This window comes from Muscardinus avellanarius, assembly GCF_963383645.1.
Source record: "Muscardinus avellanarius genome assembly, chromosome: 11".
NCBI lineage: Eukaryota > Metazoa > Chordata > Mammalia > Rodentia > Gliridae > Muscardinus > Muscardinus avellanarius.
In genome coordinates this window covers 64,070,322-64,088,888 of record NC_137797.1, presented here as the reverse complement: position 1 = coordinate 64,088,888, position 18,567 = coordinate 64,070,322, and the positions used below count along the sequence as shown (strand labels likewise).

Below are 18,567 nucleotides of genomic sequence, written 5' to 3'. Positions count from 1 at the left end.
AATTTTTTGAAAAATAAAACTTTAGTGGAATAATCCTGAAGGGAACGCCATAGGAATGGCAGGTAATCAGTCTAAGGTGTCAGACAATTTGTTTCAGCCACTCTGAGTCCATTTTTAGTTATCTTTCCCTAAGCTGAGAGCTTCCTATCATGTCAGTTAACTATGTTATGAAGGAAAGGAGACTTAGGTGAAATGTTTTTATTTATCACAACTACTGTTGTGATATTGTCTAGGACCTCAACAGCTCCAATGAAATCTGGGAAATGTTCATGCATAAGGATATTGCCTTATCTGACTTTAAATTGCCCGTACAATGGTTATCAACCCTTAGTGAAGCCTTTAAAAAAAAAAAAAAAAAAAAAAAAAAAGGTTGAAAAATGGGTTAAAGGAGGCAAATACAGCATCTGCCTTTAGAGCTATCGACTCGGGAATTCTCTGAATTATTAAATCTTGCAGAGGTTATTTTCTCTCGTAAAATCCAGGTGACGACAATATTCTTTACTCCAGATCTGGCATTTCTGAAAGGATATTTAAAACATTAGTATGAATTACAAGTGAATAACCCACCCATTGTATCTTCTTGGAAAAGGAACTAAAAATAAAAAATTCTCCCAGTGAATTGCTTGTCTTACTATCTCAGATTATGCAAATTTATACTGGTTTAAGGACCCTGTTTCCAAATAAAATATAGGTCTGGGAGTATAGCCCGGAGGTAGAAGGGTTTCCAGGAACCCTAGTACCAAAAAAGGATTGACACCTTTAGCTGGGCACATGCTTATGTAATCCCAGCACTTGGAAGGCTGAAAGGCTGAGACAGAAGGATTTCATGTAGGCTTGAAGCCAGTCTCAGCTACTTAGGCTCTCCGCAACCTGGTGAGACCCTGTTTCCAAATAAAACCTAAAAGAGGTCTGGGAGTATAGCCCAGAGGTAGAAGGCCCCTGGATTCTATCCCCAGTACCAAAAAAAAGGACATTTTTTGGTCTTTGATATGAAGCATCACCGTATATATAAACTTTTTATATAAAGATACGTACTTTCATCATCACTGTCTTGTGAATCCTGCCAAAGGACAAAAAAGAAAGAAGTTATCAAGCTAATCAAATATTCTTCTGCTAACCAGTTTACCTTCGGAAGCCAAAGTATTGTATTTTGAATTTACTCAACTGGACTTAACACTGAGTTTACCTAAGAAAAACTGATACATAGCTGAGGATCTACATTCTTATAAAAACTAATATGTCTTCCTTTTACCAAGATGGCAGTGAAAGCAGAGAAGGAAGCTCCAGCCAAAGCTGAAGCCAGGGCAAAGTTTGAAGGCCAAGAAGGCAGTGTTGAGAGGTATACACAAGCTCTCTGCAGGGCACCAACCTTCAGGTGTCCAAGATACTGCAGTTCCAGAGGCAGCTCAAATACGCTAGGAAAAGCACCCTCAGGAGAAACAAGCTTGACCACTATGCCATCAAAGTCCCCTGACCACTGAGTCAACCATGAAGAACACACTTGTGTTTATTGTGGATGTCAAGGCCAACAAGCACCAGATCAAACCGGATGTGAAGAAACACTGACTCTGACTTTGCCAAGGTCAACACTGATCAGGTCTGATGGAGAGAAGACATATGTTCGACTGGATCCTGATTATGATGCTTTGGATGTTGCCAACAAAATTGGGATCATCTAAACAAAGCCCAACAGGCTAGTACTAAATATATGGTTTTTCACTATGTATATGTTTCTTGTCTTTTTCAGTCTCTGATTGGGCTGTGCGAGAATACACCAAGGTAACAAACAGGGTTTGTGCAACCACCCCTACAAAAAAAAAAAAAAAAAAACCAAAACAAATGAAAAAATATATATGCTTCAAGCTGGGTGTAGTTGCTAGTAGTCCCAGAATTTGGGAGGCTGAGACTGGAAGATTGTGGTTCGCAGACAGCTTCAGCTACTTAGTGAGGCCCTGTTTCAAAATAAAGAATAGCTGGGCATGGTGGCTCACGCTTGTAATTCCTGCGCTTGGGAGGTGGAGACAGGAGGATCACACAGTTCGAGGATTACAGTTTGTGGACAGCCCCAGATACTTAGTCAGACCCTGTTTCAAAATAAAGAATAAAAAAGCAGGGTGTGATGTCACACACTTGTAATCCTAGCATTTTGGAGGCTGAGACAGGAGGATCAAGGTTCAAGGACAGCCTCAGCTATTTAGTGAGGCCTTTTGCAACTCAGTGAAACCTTGTTTCAAAATAAATAAAAAATAAAGCTGAGGGTATAACTTGGAGGCAGAATGTCCCTGTGTTCTATCCCCAGAACCCCCCACCCACAAATTCTGGTGAGAGCTATTTTTCACTCCTTTTATTTTGCAGTACTGGGATTACAAACATGCACAACCACTCCCAGATTCTTAGTGAGAATTAAGCCCATCCTTTGACTCCCTTTCTAAATTATCCTCTTTCATACAATGGAAAAAAAAATGTCTCTCTACAAAGACCAATGATGTTATAGAAGACAGTAAACTCTTACCCTAGATACTGAAATAATCTAAGTATTTTCCAAAATGTAGTTGTTTTGTGCAAGATGTTAATAGGTCCAGATTTTAAGAGAATGGTCTAGTGAAATCCTCTTATAAATTTACAATATCCATCTATTTATACTACAATCAACTTGCTTTTATACTTATTTACAGGTGGGCGCCACCATGCCCGGCTTCAAAATGCATTATTTGTTACTGAAATAAACAACAAAAAGAAACGGTACACTTACATCATCTGCTCCATCTACTTCTGGTAAATCTACATCTTCATCACCACCCATGTTGTTCATCATCTATTTTAAGTATAAAAATTAAGTTTTAAAACTTATATTTAGGTAAGCCATAATTTTTTTTTGGGCGGGTCTGGGGATGCAACCCAGGGGCATTCGACTTCCGAGCTACACCCCTTGCCCCTATTTTTTATTCTTTATTTTGAAACAGGGTCTCACTGAATTGCAGAGGGCCTCATTAAGTAGCTGAGGCTGTCTGCGAACCTTGATCCTCTGGTCTCAGCCTTCAGAATGCTGGGATTACAAGCATGTGCAACCACGCTTGGCTTTAGGTAAGCCATAATCATTATGCAACAGAATGAATCTTCTGTCACAGATTTCCACAAATAAAAAAATGCAAATAAACTCATGTACCTTTCCTTTTTGGAAATAAAAACTTGTAGGGAAATTAAGACTAAGCTCTCCTCAAAGAATATACTAAAATTAGCCAGGTGTGGTGGCACACGCTCGTAATCCCAGCACTTGGGAGGCTGGGACAGGAGGAGTGCACAGGTTTAAAGCTAGTGTCAGCTACTTAGTGAGACCCTATTTCCAAATAAATTATAAAATAGGCCTGGGAGTATAGCCCGGAGGTAGAAAAGGCCCTGGGTCCCATTCCCAGTACTGCAAAACACAAAACAAAACAAACAAAAACCACTAAAATTTGTACAAGGGGGTGTGGTGGTGAAAATTATAATCTCAGCACTTGGGAGGATGAGACACAAAGATTCCAGGTTCAAAACCAGCTGCAGCAATTCAGTGAGGCTCTCTGCAACTTAGTGATATTGTTTCCAAATAAAAATAAAATAGGAAGCTAGACTGGTGGTGCACCCTCGTAATCCCAGCATTTGGGAGGCTGAGACAGGTTCGTGGTCAGCCTCAGCTACTTACTGAGTCCCTTTGCAACTCAGACCCTGTTCCAAAAATAAAGAATAAAAAATAGGGCTGGGGTGTACATTGTAGGTAGAATGCCCCCAGGTTCCATCCCCAGTACCGAAAAACAAAACAAAACAAAAAGAGGGTGCTGGTCATGGTTGTGTAAACTTGTAATCCCAGTATGTGGGAGGCTGAGACAGGAGGATCACAGGTTCAAAGCCAGCCTCAGCTACTTAGTGAGGCTCTCAGCAACTTAGTGAGACCCTGTATCCAAATAAAATATAAAAAATAGGTCTGGGAGTATAGCCCAGAGGTAGAAAACCTCTGGGTTCCACCCCTAGTACCACTAAAATATAAATAAATAAATAAAATTAAAATAGGACAGGTGTGGTGAAGCACACTTTTAATTCCAGTACTTTGGAGGCTGAGACATAAGGATCCAGGTTCACAGCCAGCCTCAGCCACTTAGGACCTCCGCATTTTAGTTAGACCCTACCTTTATCTGTCTGTCCGTCTGTCCATCCATCCATCGGATGGAACCCATGGGCCTTCTATCTCCAGGCTACACTCCCAGACCTATTTTATACTTTATTTGGAAACAGGGTCTCTTAAACCAGCTGAGAATGGCTTCAAACGTGCGTGATCCTCTTGTCTCAGCCTCTCAAGCACAGGGATTACAAGTGTGCACCACCACGCCCAGTGACCATATCATTTATATTTTGCTTTCATAACATCAACTTTAGAACCTAGCAGTGATTTCTAAAAATAATTAAAAAGTGCCAGGCGTGGTAGCGCACGCTTGTAATCCCCGCGCTTGGGAGGCTGAGACAGGAGGATTGCGCAGGTTCGAAGCCAGCCTCACATACTTAGTGAGGCTCTCAGCAACTTGGTGAGACCCTGTTTTCAAAATAAAATATAAAAAAATGGGTCTGGGAGTATAGCCCGGAGGTAGAAAGCCTCTGGGTTCCACCCCAGTACCACCAAAAAAAAAAAAAAAAAGATAGGATTAAATTGCTATCTATCTGGTATTACCAAAGAATGGTCTTGAAAATAAAATGATTATCTTGAATTTAGTTAAGTGCTTAAAATGTTCAAGTAGAGCTGTATTGGGAGGTGCAGTTAGAGAATGCACTTAAAAGAACTTACCTCAGAGAAACGATCAAAATTAGACATGTCTTCATCGGAATCATCTTCCCAGTCTTTCCAATTATTGAAGTCCACACTAAGCCAATTAAGCTATAGATCAATGCAAACACAATCCCATGATTAGATTAACAGGTGTCTCACAGTTTTTTTTAAGGGGGAAGAAAGTGAAGAGTAAGGAATGAGGAAGGGAACACGGATAATGCTCTGTCTGTACATAAGGCATCACTACAAATCTCAACAACATTCATGGAGAGACAGGAAGAGTAAGGGAAGAGGATGCGGAGGGAACTACTCCAAAGGACATCATATGGAATCAGTCACCATGTACAATACAGTATACCAATAAAAAGATGAGTTTTTTTTTTAAACGGCAAGCTCACATCCATCAATGGAGCATATAATTAGTATTCACAAGCACACACACACAAACCCCGATATAAAAATAAAAAACGAGTGTCAGAGCAAGTGCGGTAATGGTAAATGAGATTTCATGACACCTATTTCACACTTGTTATGCCTGTTACCACCCACCTTTGTGGTGGCGGTGACTGGACCCAGGGGCATTCTACCACTGACTTACACCCCAGCCCTATCTTATTTTATACACCTACAAACATATATATGTATATATATATTTTTTATGGTGCTGGGGATAGAACCCAGGTGCTTTACCTCTGAACTATACTTCCATCCCTATTTTGCTTTTTATTTTGAAACAGGGTCTTGCTAAGTTAATGTAAGGCTCACTCAGTTGCCAAGGCTGGCTTTGAATCTGTGATCTCCTCTCAGCCTCTCAAGTGTTGGGATTACAGGCATGTGCCATCACTACCCATTATAAAGATTTTTTCTAAGAAATGCCTTTATTTCCCTTTTTTTATGTGGCATTAAAGATTGAACTCAAGCCCATGTGCATGCAAAGCACATGGTCTACCACTGAGGTACTAACACAGACCCAAACTCTATTTCTTTCTTTTATCTTGTAAATGAGACTGAACCCAGAGGCATTCTGCCTCCAAGCTACATTCCCCAGGACAACTTCTCATTTAGCAACTATGTTGCTAAGTGCCTCCCTAAATAGCTGGGGTTGGCTTCAAACCTGCAATCTTCCTGTCTCAGCCTACCAAATACTGAGATTACAAGCATGCCACCATGTCTAGTTTAAACTATTTCTTTTCTTTTGCGATGCTGGAGATTGAACCCAGGGGCATTCTACCTCCGACCCTACACCCCCCAGCCTATGTTTTTATTCTTTATTTTGAAACCAGGCCTCACTGAGTTGCAAAGGGCCTACGTAGTAGCTGAGATGTCCTCAAAACCATGATCCTGCTGTCTCAGCCTCCTAAATGATGGGATTAAAAGCATGTGTCACTACACCCATTTTAAACTCTTTTTTTGGGGGGCAGGTCTGAGGATGGATGCCACGGGCATTTGACCTCTGAGTTATAGCCCCTGCCCCCCCTTTTTTGGTGGTACTGGGGGGTGGAACCCAGAGGCCTTCTACCTCTGGGCTATACTCCCAGACCTATTTTATATTTTTATTTGGAAACAGGGACTCACTAAGTTGCCGAGAGCCTCACTAAGTAGCTGAGGCTGGCTTCGAACCTGTGCAATCTTCCCTGTCTCAGCCTCCCAAGCAAGGAGATTACAAGAGTGCACCACCATGCTGGGCCTTTTTTTTTTTTTTTTAAATTTTTTATTTTGAAACCAGGTCTCACTGAGTTGCAGAGGGCCTCACTAAGTAGCTGAGGCTGTCTGCGAACCACGATCCTCCAGTCTCAGCCTCTCAATGCTGGGAGTACAAGTGTGTGCCACCCACGCCCAGCCCATCTTAAACTCTTAAACGCAAAAAAAGATTCTGCACCAGCTGGGCATGGTGGTGCAGACTTGTAAGTCCTGTACTTGGGAGGCGCTCAGCAACACAGTGAGACCCTGTTTTCAAATAAAATATAAAAGAGGTCTAGGAGAGCTGGGTGTGGTGGTGCATGCTTGTAATCCCAGCTTTCGGGAGGCTGAGACAGTAAGGTCACAGTTCATGGATAGCCTCAGTTACTTATGAGGCCCTTTGCAACTCAGTGAGACCCTATTTCAAAATAATGAGTAAAAAATAGGGCCGAAGGGAGGTCTAACTCAGAGGTAGAATGTCCCTGGTTCTATCCCCAATACCTTAACAAACAAACCCCAACAACAAAAGGGGTAGGAATGTGCCCAGAGGTAGAAAGCCCCTGGGTTCTATCCCCAGTACCACAAAGTTAAAAATTCTAGAAGCTGGGCGTGGTAGAGAAGCTTGTAATCCCAGTACTCAGGAGGCTGAGACAGGAGGATCGTGCAGGTTTGAAGCCAGCCTCAGCTACTTAGTGTGGCTCTCCACAACATAAGTGAGACCCTGTTTCCAAATAAAACATAAAATAGGTCAGGGGTATAGGCTAAAGGCAGAAGGCCCTAGGTTCTATCCCTAGTACCACCACCAAAAAACAAACAACAAAAACAAAACAAAAAAACCCCCCAGGGTCTCACTAAGTAGCTGAGGCTGGTTTCAAATCTGTGTCCTGTTCTTAGCCTTCCAAGACTGGGATTACAAGTGTGTGCCACCACGCCCAGCTTTCAAGCCTATCTTTTATTTAAAAATATTAAAATTAAGCCACGCATGGGGGCACACACTTTTAATCCTAGTACTTGGGAGGATAAGATAGGAGAATGGCAGCTGCAGCTCAGAGGAAGAATGCCCCTGGGTTCCATTCCTAGTACTGCAAACAAATAAATAAAATAAATTATTTTAAAAAATTAAAAAGAAGGTGGGTGTGGTGATGCATGCTTGTAATCCCAGCATTCGGGAAGCTGAGACTGGAGGATTGCTGTTTGCTGAGGCCTCAGCTACTAAGTGGGGCCTTGTTAAAATTAAGGAATAAAAAATAGGGCTGGGGGTGTAGTTCAGAGGTTGACTGCCCCGAGTTCCATCTCAGACCAGAAAAAAAAAAAAAAAAAAAAAAAGACCCGGCACAGGTTCAAAACCAGCTGTACTGGCTTAAGAAACCATTTCCAAATACAAAGTATAACATAGGCCTGGGAGTGTAGCCTGGAGGTAGAAGGGCTTCCAGGAATCCCAGTACCACCAAAGAGAGAGAGAGAGAGAGAGAGAGAGAGAGAGAGAGAGAGAGAGGGAGAGAGAGAGAGAGAGAGAGAGAGAGAGAGAGAGAGAGAGAGAGAGATAGATATGGAGAGCGAGAGCGAAGGAAACCTACCTTTGCCCGTTCTTTTGTTAACCTAGGCCAAGACTGGCCAGATTCTCCTTTTCGTAAACAACATAAAATTGATCTGTCCGTTCTTTTATGCTTGGAGTCCTTTAAAAAAGAAAGCACGATCATACCATTTATCACTCTAGGTAGAAAGCAACCTGTTTCCTTACCTTCTTTTTTTGAAATGGGGTCTATGTTGTCCAGATTGGCCTAGAACTCATGTTCTGACTCACTCTACAGCCTACATAGGTACATTTCTAGACCCTTAAAAAGAAAATATTTGGTAGTACTGTGAAATGAAACCATGGACATCTTACCTCCCCCCAAGATATACTCGTAGCCCTGTTTATTATTTTTTTTGTTTGGAAATAGTCTTTCTAGATTGCTGAGACTGTCCCCGAACCTTTAAGTTCCTCCCATTACCAGCTTCCCAAGTGTTGGGATTACTGGGGTGCAACACTATGCCCAGCATCCTTTCTCATTTCTTTCCTTCTGGCCCTTGACTACTAAGAAATCCAAACTATCCAATTAGAAAAATAAAAGCCCCCACAAGATTCCAGTCTAACCTGTTTATCTTTTTTTTCCTCTTGAAGGTGAAAATAAAACCTTAAAAATGTAAATACCCAAATCTATAGAATGTTTAAAGATTCTATTCTTAGATAAGAAGCCCAAAACATTGAAAGCAAAAGCAAACAAAAATAATAAAGAAATATTGCCAGGCGTGGTGACGCACGCTTATAATCCCAGCATTTGGGAGGCTGAGACAGGAGGGATCACAGTTTTCGGACATCCTCAGCTACTTCGTGAGGCCCTCTGGCAATTTAGCGAGACCCTGTTTAAAAAATGTGAACACTTGTAGCCGGGCGTGGTGGTGCATGCTTGTAATCCCAGCATTCGGGAGGCTACGATGGACGATAGCGGTTCGCGGACAGCCTCAGATACTTAGTGAGCCCCTCTGCAACTCAGTGAGACCCGGTTTCAAAATAAAGAATAAAAAATAGGGCAGAGGGTGTAGCTCGGAGGTCAAATGCCCCTGGGTTCCATCCCCAGATAAAAAAAAAAAAAAAAAAAAGTGAACGCTTGTTATCCCTGTGCTTGGGAGGTGGAGACGGGGATCGCGCAGGTTAGAAGCCAACCGTGCTGGTGTAAGAGACCTTGTTTCCAAATAAAAATATAAAAATAGGTCTGGGAGTGTAGCCCTGAGGTAGAAGGGTTTCCATGAACATCAGTACCACACACACGCCTCTAGGATCCATTCCTAGACCAGTAAAAAGATAAATAAAAAAATAAAAAATAAAAAAAACCTATTTAGCCTGTAAACTTAAAAGTCAAAAATGAAATTAATTAGAGCCGGGCGTGGTGGCGCACGCTTGTAATCCCTGCTCTTGGGAGGCTGAGACAGGAGGATCCCACAGGTTCGAAGCCACCCTCGGCTACTTAGTGAGACCCTGTTTCTAAATAAAATATAAAATAGGTCTGGGAGTATAACCCAGAGGTAGAAAGCCTCTGAGTTCCACCCCTAATACCAAAAAAAAAAAAAAAAAAAAAAAGTGCTTACTGCTAAAAAGAATACTTGAAGCATGCCCATTTTCTCATAATTTAAATCAAGAACAAAATATTAAGATTACTTACATTTGGATCAATACAGTGAAAAAGATCAATTTCATTTAAATGTTTAAAATTATCACTTCCGCCAAGACAACTGTATAAAAAAAGAAGAAAAAAATGAGCACCCTCAAAGATTATTATGAAATTCAGTGAAAAAAATGAAACAAGCCCAAGTTAATAAGCTGTCTGAAATAAATTTACTCCATGATGTAAAACGGCAGTTTACCTGAAAGTAAGTTTGGATTTTTCAAAATTTACATTAACATCTTTACTGTCTTCAACACAAAATTCAATGAAGACATAGTCCCTTCGATCGTACCACTTTGCAGAAGCAGGCTGCCTACAAACAGAAAATCAGACAAAGTCAAACTGGAATTCATTACCTTCAAAGTTTTTAGTATAGCATTGAGATGATTAGTTATAATTTCAAACAAAAAATTACATTTTTACCCCAACAATTACAAAGTTAAAGCAGAGTTATAACAAAGTTTAGTTTCAAAAGACATCAAATTTAGGCAGGCATGGTGGCCAAATTTGTAATTCCAGTACTTGGGAGACACAGGAAGTTCTCAGGTTTGCAACAAACTTCAGCTACTTAGTGAGGCTCTCTGCAACTTAGTGTGACCCCATTTCCAAATAAAGACTGAAAGGGCTGAGGGAGTAGCTCAGAGGTAGAATGCCCCTGGGTTCAATCCCCAGTACAGGGAACAAACAAACCACCCCCCCCATCAATTTCATAATAGGAATTTGTATGTGTGTGTGTGCATACACCAGGGGCACACTCTCACCCCTATTTTATTTGGAAACAGGGTCTTATTAGGTTGATGTGAGTCTCACTACTTGCCCAGTATGGCAAAAAATAAAAAGCAAAAAAAGAGTAGCCGGGCATGTTGGCGCATGCTTGTAATCTCAGTTCTTGGGAGGTGAAGACAAGAGGATGAGGTTGGCAGCCAGACTGGCAACTTAGTGAGGCCCTCTACCACTTAGGAAAATCATTTCCAAATAAGAAAATCAGACTGGGGGTAGAATTCCTTTGGTTTCAACCCCAGTACAAATTAAAACAGGAGGATCACAGGTTCAAAGCAAGTCTTGGTGTGTAGCAAGACTCTCAGAAACCTGAGACCCTATTTCTAAAAAAAAAAATCTGACTACCAGGTGTGGTGGGTGGTACATGCTTGTAATCCCAGCATTTGGGAGACTGAGACAAGAGGATCCTGGTTCACAGACAGCCTCAGTGAGGTCCTTTGTAACTCAGCAAGACCCGGTTTCAAAATAAAGAATAAAGCTAGGCATGGTGGCGAATGCTTGTAATCTCAGTATTCGGGAGGCCGAGACAAGAGAATCATGGTTCGAGGAGAGCCTCAGCTTAACTTAGGCAACTTGCAACTCAGTGACACCGGGTTTCAAGAATAAAAACTAGGTCTTGGGGTATAGCTCGGAAGTAGAATACCCCTGGGTTCCATCCCCAGTACCCCCCCAAAAATAAGACTGGGGGTATAGCTTGGGGGTAGAATGCTCCTGGGTTCAATACCCAGTACCCCCCCCACAAAAAGCAACACTACCAAGTCAATGATGTTATGAGGCAAACCTGCAATCCCAGTAGTTTGGGAGGCTGAGGTAGGAGGGTAACAAGTCTGAGCTAGCCTAGATAACATAGGGAGACTCTATTCTAAAAATAAAAAAAGGGTAGCACACCCATATGGTACACCTCAATATTACACAAAAGTAATACAAAAACACAGGCCTGATTAAATTTTTGTGTGCTGGCTTGGATTCTGAGATTTCCTAAGGCCTCCCAAGTACTTGGATTACAGGCATGTGCCACTGAGCATGATTGAAAAGTCAGTCTTTGGAAAAAGAAAAAAGAAAAAGATGGGCTTGGTGGCAAACGTTTGTAATCCCAGCATTTGGGAAGCTGAAACTGGAGGACAGTGGTTTGAGGACAGCCTCAGCTACTTAGTGAGACCCTGCGACAGGGGATGTAGCTCAGAGGTCAAATGCCCTGGGGTTCCATCCCAAGACCGGAAACAAAACAAAACAAAAAACTAGCCAGGCATGGTGGCACACACTTGCAATCCCTGTACCTGGGAGGTTCAAACAGGAGCAAGGAGGATTGCAAATTTGAGGCCAGTCTCAAGCAAGTCAGTGAGACCCTATTTCAAAGTAAAAACTAAAATGGTTTTGCTAGAGGTAAAATGCCTTTAGGTTCAGTTGCCAGTACCAAACTAAGTAACTAAATAAAAGGATGCCTGCAACTGCATTACTTGGGAAGCTGTGATAGTAGGACCATAGGTTTCCAATCAGCCTCAGTATCCTTTGTGAGGACCTCTGCAACTTGGTGAGAACCTGCTTCCAAAAAAAAAAAAACAAAGCGTGGTGAGGCTGAGCCAGGAGGATCACGGTTCAAGAACAGCAACTCAGTGAGACCCTGTTTTCAAAATAAAGAATTAAAAAATGGGGTGTAACTCAGAGGTAGATTGCCCCTAGATTCAATCCCCACTATTGGGGGAAAAAGACTGAGAATATAGCTAAGAAGTAGAATGCCCCTGGGTTCCATTCCCAGCATTGAAAAAAAAAGAAAAAAAAAAAAAAAGAAAAAGAAAAAAAAAAAAAGTAAAAATAAATAAATAAATAAAATGAAAAAAAGACTAAAAAGTAGGACCGGGGGCGTAGCTTGGAGGTATGATGCTCCTGGATTCCATCCCCAGTGCCACAAAAAACGAGTCTTACCAGGTGTGATGGTGCACGCTCACGATCCCAGTACTTGGGAGGATGAGACAGGAGGATGATAGGTTCATGGCCCTGTTATGTTTAAAATAGGGCTGGAAATGTAGCTCAGAGGACTACTCCTGGGTTCAACCCCCAGTACTGGGGGAAAAAAAAAAAAAGGGGGGGGGGAGTGGCTTACTAAATTGCAGAGGCTTGCAGCAAACCTGCAATCCTACTATCTCAGCCTCAATACTGTCTCAGCCTCCCAAATCCTGGAATTAGAAGCATTCGCATTGACTATCATGCCTGGCTTCTTAAGACTTTCATCAACCTAGTAAAACTCTGTTTTCAGAGCCAGGCATGGTGGTGCACACTTGTAATCCCAGTACCTGGGAGGCTGAGACAGGAGGGTCGCAGCTTTGAAGCCACCCTCAGCAGCTTACTGAGACTCCATTTCCAAATAAAATATAAAATAGATCTGGAGGTGTTCCACGGAGGTAGAAGGTTCCATCCCCAGTAACACACACACACACACACACACACACACACACACACACACACACACACACACGTTTCACAATAAGAATAAAAACAGGAGCCAGGTGTGGTGGCACATGATTGTAATCCCAGTGATTGTGAGGCTGAGACAGGAGGATAGCAGGTTCACAGCAAGTTTCAGCTAATTCCTTATACCCTCTGCAACTTGGTGAGACTGTTTCAAAATAAAGGATGAAAAATAGGGCTGGAGGTATAGCTCAGAGGTAAAATGCCCCTGGGTTCAAAACCCAGCACCTAGCCGCACGCTTGTAATCCCTGTGCTTGGGAGGTGGAGACAGGAGGATTGTGGTATAAGAGACCCTGTTTCCAAATAAATATACAACAAAAACCCCCACAAAACACAAAAACCCCGCACTGCAAAAATAAATATACAATGCTGGGCATGGTGGCGCACGCTTGTAATCCCCGCGCTTGGGAGGCTGAGACAGGAGGATCACACGGGTTAGAAGCCAGCCTCAGCTACTTAGTGAGGCTTTCAGCAACTTAGTGAGACCCTGTTTCCAAATAAAATATAAAAAAGGTCTGGGAGTATAGCCCTGAGGTAGAAAGCCTCTGGGTTCCACCCCCAGTACCACACACACACAACACACACACACACAACACACACACACACAAAAAAAAAAAATTTAAAAATATATTATACTCCCGAGTTCAATCCAGTCTCTCCGACTCTCTCTCCGACTCTCTCTCTCTCACACACACACCCCAAAATAGAACAAAACAAAACAAAAAAACCCCAAACCTGTTCTGGAGATAACAGTAGTAGTCAACAAGTCATGAAAATCCCACCCCTTAAACTTACATTCCTCAGGCAGGTTTATATGTAGGCCTGTAATCCCAGTACTTGGGAGGCTGAGATAGAGGGATCAAAGGTTCGAGGACAGCCTCAGCAAGTAGTGACACCCCATTTTCAAGTAAAAACTAAGAAGGGCTGGAGATGTGGCTCAGAGGTAGAATGCCCCTGGGCTCAATCCCTAGTACCACATATATAACACATCCATTTGGTACCAAAACCCTGTAACTCAGGTTCTAGCAAAATTAAGATAACCTGAGGATAGTCTCAGCAAGTAATTAGACTTTCATTAACCTAATAAGTCCCTGTTTCAAAATAAAAGCTGGGTGTGGTGATGCACGCTTGTAATTCCAGCATTTGGGAGGCTGAGACCAGAGGATTGCGGCTCACGGCCAGCCTCAGCTACTTAGTGAGGCTCTTTGCAACTCAGTGAGATTCTGTTCCAAAATAAATAAAAAATAGGGCAGGGGTGATGCTCGGAGGTCAAATACCCCTGGGGTTCCACCCCCAGCACTGCAAAAAATAAATAAATAAATAAATATAAAGATGCTGGGCATGGGGGTGCACACCTATAATCTGATACTTGGGAGGCTGAGAACAGAGGATCACAGGTTCATGTCCAGCTTCAGCTAATTAGTGAGGCCCAGCTGGGTGTGGTGGTGCACGCTTGTAATCCCAGCATTCGGGAGGCTGAGACCTTAGAATCGCAGTTCACGGACAGCTTCAGCTACTTAGTGAGGTCCTCTGCAACTTAGTGAGACCGTTTCAAAATAAAGAATAAAAAAATAGAGCTGAGGGTATAGCCAGAGACAAAAAGTTCCACAGTTCAATCCACAGTACCATAAATAAGAAAAGTTTTTAAAAAGCTATACTGGCCAGGTGTGGTGGAACATGCTTGTAATCCCAGCACTTGGGAGGCAGAGACAGGAGGATTATGCAGGTTCGAAGCCAGCCTCAGCTATTTACTCTCAGCAACTTCATGAGACCCTGTTTCCAAATAAAATAAATATAAGCTGGGCATGGTGGTGCACACTTGTAATCCCTGCGCTTGGGAGGCGGAGACAGGAGGATTGTGCAGGTTCGAAGCCAGCCTCGCTGGCTTAAGAGACCCTGTTTCAAAAAAGTCTGGGAACATAGCCCGGAGGGAGAAGGGTTTCCAGAAACCCAGTACCACCAAAAAAATAAAAAATAAGTACCACCAAAAAAAAAAAAAAATAAAATAAATAGGTCTGCAAATCCAAGCGTGGTGGCGCATGCTTATAATTCCAGTATTCAGGAGGCTAAGGATGAAGGATCTTGGTTCAAGTACAGCCTCAGCTACTTAGTGAGGCCCTCTGCAACTCAGCGAGACCAGGTTTCAAAATAAAGAATAAAAAAATAGGGCAGGGGATGTAGCTCGGAGGTCAAATGCCCCTGGGTCCCATCCCCAAACACACACAGGCAGATTGACATTACTTTTTTCTGAAGGACAATCACCAACCCTCCCATCTCAGCCTCCCAAGTAGCCCACCTATTTCAGCAGCTTCTACATATTTAAACTGAGAAAATACAACCAAACAGGATGTTAATTTAGCAGTATATAGTGGCTTGCACTCAAGCCATTTTTGTCACACTTCCAGTTTCTACTGCCTTCTAGTTAAAGTCTAACCAAGGAAGGAAAAAATAAAAAATCTAGTTGCCAAGTTACAGTAGTTAGGAAACCAACACTGAACAAAGGCCATCATCAGTTACTTTTTCCACCTTAGAAAACTTAACCATATGTTCACTATGACAATTTGTTTTTTAAGAATAGACTGATAGCTGGATGTAGTGTCACATGCCTGCAATCCTAGTACTTTGGAGGCTGACACAGGAGAATCGAAGGTTTGCAGCCAACCTCAGGTACTTAGTGAGACCCTTTTTCAAAATAAATAAAACATAAGCTGGGCGTGGTGGCACACGCTTGTAATCCCAGTGCTTGGGAGGCTGAGACAGGAGGATCCAACAGGTTCGAAGCCAGCTTCAGCTACTTAGTGGAGGCTCTCAGCAACTTAATGAGGCCCTGTTTCTAAGTAAAATGTAAAAATAGGTCTGGGAGTTATAGCCTGGAGGTAGAAAAGCTCCTGGGTTCCACCCTCAGTAACACCCCCCCACATATGTAGCTTGGAGGTAGAATGTCCCTGGGTCAAAAAAAAAAAAAAAAAAAAAAAGATTGATGATTTTATTATTGAAACTCAATCCTACTAAGCTAACAGCGAGCAAAGTAATACTTTAACCAATATTAGAGATAGCCGTCAGTTGGGTATGATGTTGCATGCCTGTAATCCCAGTATTTAGGAGACTGAGATGGGAGGATTTCAGGTTGAGACCAGCCTCACCAATTTAGCTGTACTGTTTCAACATAAAAAAATAAGGGCTAGGGGGTGTAGCCTGAAAGTAGAATGCCCCTGGGTTAAATTCTCAGTACCAAAAATAAAGAAGAGTGTTATCAGCACGTTTCTGAAAATCCAAATACCTCAAAAATAAAAGTAAAGCACTGCTGGTCCTGGTGGATTACATGCCTATAAACCCAGTAACATACGCCGGGCGTGGTGGCGCATGGCTGAGACAGGAGGATCGCGGTTCATGGACAGCCTCAGCTACTTAGTGAGGCCCTCTGCAACTCAGTGAGACCCGGTTTCAAAATAAAGAATAAAAAATAGGGCAGGGGGTGTATCTCGGAGATTGAATGTCCCTGGGTTCCATCCCCAGACACGCAAAAAATAAACAAACAAACCCAGTAACAGGAGGATCGCAGGTTCAAGTTCAGCCTCTGCAATTTAACAAGACCGTTTCAAAACACAAAATGGTTCGCCTCCATCTTGTGATTCCCCTGCCTCAGTTTCTTTAATAGCTGGGATTAACAGTGTATGTCACCACAGCAGCATGGTGAAAGGGTTTATTTTTATTTTTTGGTGGTGCTGGGGTTCTATCTTCAGGCTACACTCCCAGACACCTATTTATTTTTTATTTGGAAACAAAGTCTCTTAAATCAGTGAGGCTGGCTTCGAACCTGCACGATCCTCCTGTCCTGCCTCCCAAGCACGGGGATTACAAACGTGCGCCACCACGCCTGGCTATGGCGAAAGGTTTTATTTATTTATTTATTTTTGCTGGTTTGGGGATGAAACCCAGGAGCATTTGACCTCCCCTTATTTTTTTTTTTTAAATTATTTTGAAACCAGGTCTAACCGAGTTGCAGAGGGCCTAAATAGCCGGGGCTGCCCGCGAACCACGATCCTCTGGTCTTCGCCTCCAGAATGCTGGGATTATAAGTATGCACCACCAAGCCTGGTGGTGAAAGGTCTTTTTTTTTTTTTTTTGGTGGTACTGGGGATGGAACCCAGAGGCTTTCTACCTCCGGGATATACTCCCAGACCCATTTTATATTTTATTTGGAAACAGGGTCTCACTAAGTTGCTGAGAGCCTCACTAAGTAGCTGAGGCTGGCTTTGAACCTGCGGGATCCTTCTGTCTCAGCCTCCCAAGTGCGGGGATTACAAGCGTGTGCCACCACGCCCGACTTGGTGAAAGGTTTTAAATCAGGTAATGAGGCCAGAAAACCCCAGCCTTTGGCACTGGGGCAGAATACTTGCCTATGTCCCTAGATACTAACTACTTGATTAACAATTCAACTAGAAAAATCAACGACAAAGTTTTATGCAAGAAAACCCAAACCTTTAAAAACATTCTGCATAATGACTTTCTCCTCTTTTAATCTGTTAACATCCACAAAATGAACTTCCATCAGATATTCTGCTTAGGACTTGGTGACCCTTTGAATGTTTCTTCCAACTCAAACACTGACTCATAAGTCAATTTATCTAATTTAAATCATTAGATAAAATGCTCTGAAGACTCTTTTTTTTGGGTAGTACTAGGGACTGAATCCAGGGTCATTCTACCTTTGAACTACACCACCAGCCCTATTTTTATTTATTTTTTTGCGGGTCTGAGGATTGAACCTACTGGCATTAGACCTCTGAGCTACACCCCCTGCCCTACTTTTTATTCTTTATTTTGAAACAGGGCCTCACTAAGTGTAGCTGAGGCTGTTCTTGAACAGCAATCCTGTGAATGCTGGGATTACAAGAGTGCGCCACCACACCCGGCTTTTAATTATTTTGAAACATGGTCTCACTAGACTGCAGTGGGTCTAAGTTGTTGAAGCTGGCTTTGAACCTGCAATCATCCTGTCTCAGCCTCCGAAGTACTGGAATTACATGCTTGTGCCACCATGCCTGGCCATGGCCAAGTCATTTTAAATATAGTATTTCTTTCTGAAAAAGTATTTTTCCCTTATCCTTTGATGGGAGAGATGATGTAGTTACCTGATTCTAGTTTGAATAGTTATGTAAAAAGAAATTATAATAAGAGGTACTTTGCTTTACAAAAGATAAAAAAAAGCATTTTATTTTGCCACATTACTAAGTTGGTTAATTACCTGCCAATTCTGTTTTCTCTTATAAAGTTTTGAAACTTTTCTGAGACTGGTCTTGAACCTGAGTTCCTTTGGTTTCACTCTCCCAAGTATTGGGATTACAGGTGTGCATTAGAACACCTGACCTCATACTAGACTCTGTATATTTGTGTATAGTATTGGAGGTGGAACTCAGGGGCTTTCTACATCTGAGCTACATCCCTAGCCCTTTATTGTTTTTCAAACAGGGTTGCCAAGTCTGGCTACTTGCAGATCCTGTGTCTCCGCCTCCCATATACTGGGATTACAGGCAGGAGCAACCATACCCAGCTAAAATTTAACTTTTTCTAACCTGCAATCCTCCTTTTTCAGCCACCCAAGTTACCACAACTGCAAGCGTATGCCACCTTACCCA

The 18,567-nt window shown here is 42.4% G+C and overlaps 1 protein-coding gene and 1 pseudogene across 2 annotated transcripts; one reads left to right on the top strand and one right to left on the bottom strand.

The window, feature by feature from the left end:
• Positions 1–997: 997 nt before the first annotated feature.
• PTGES3 (prostaglandin E synthase 3) lies at positions 998–18,303 on the bottom strand (the record flags this gene model as incomplete). Its single annotated transcript, XM_080704850.1, has 7 exons — positions 998–1,060; positions 2,753–2,815; positions 4,814–4,903; positions 8,053–8,151; positions 9,679–9,748; positions 9,881–9,994; positions 18,299–18,303. The coding sequence occupies 7 exons, from the start codon at positions 18,301–18,303 to the stop codon at positions 998–1,000; spliced, it is 504 nt and encodes a 167-aa protein (XP_080560976.1).
• On the top strand, positions 1,257–1,679 carry LOC308270548 (large ribosomal subunit protein uL23-like; annotated as a pseudogene). The gene has a single exon. The product of its transcript is annotated as a large ribosomal subunit protein uL23-like (transcript).
• Positions 18,304–18,567: the final 264 nt, after the last annotated feature.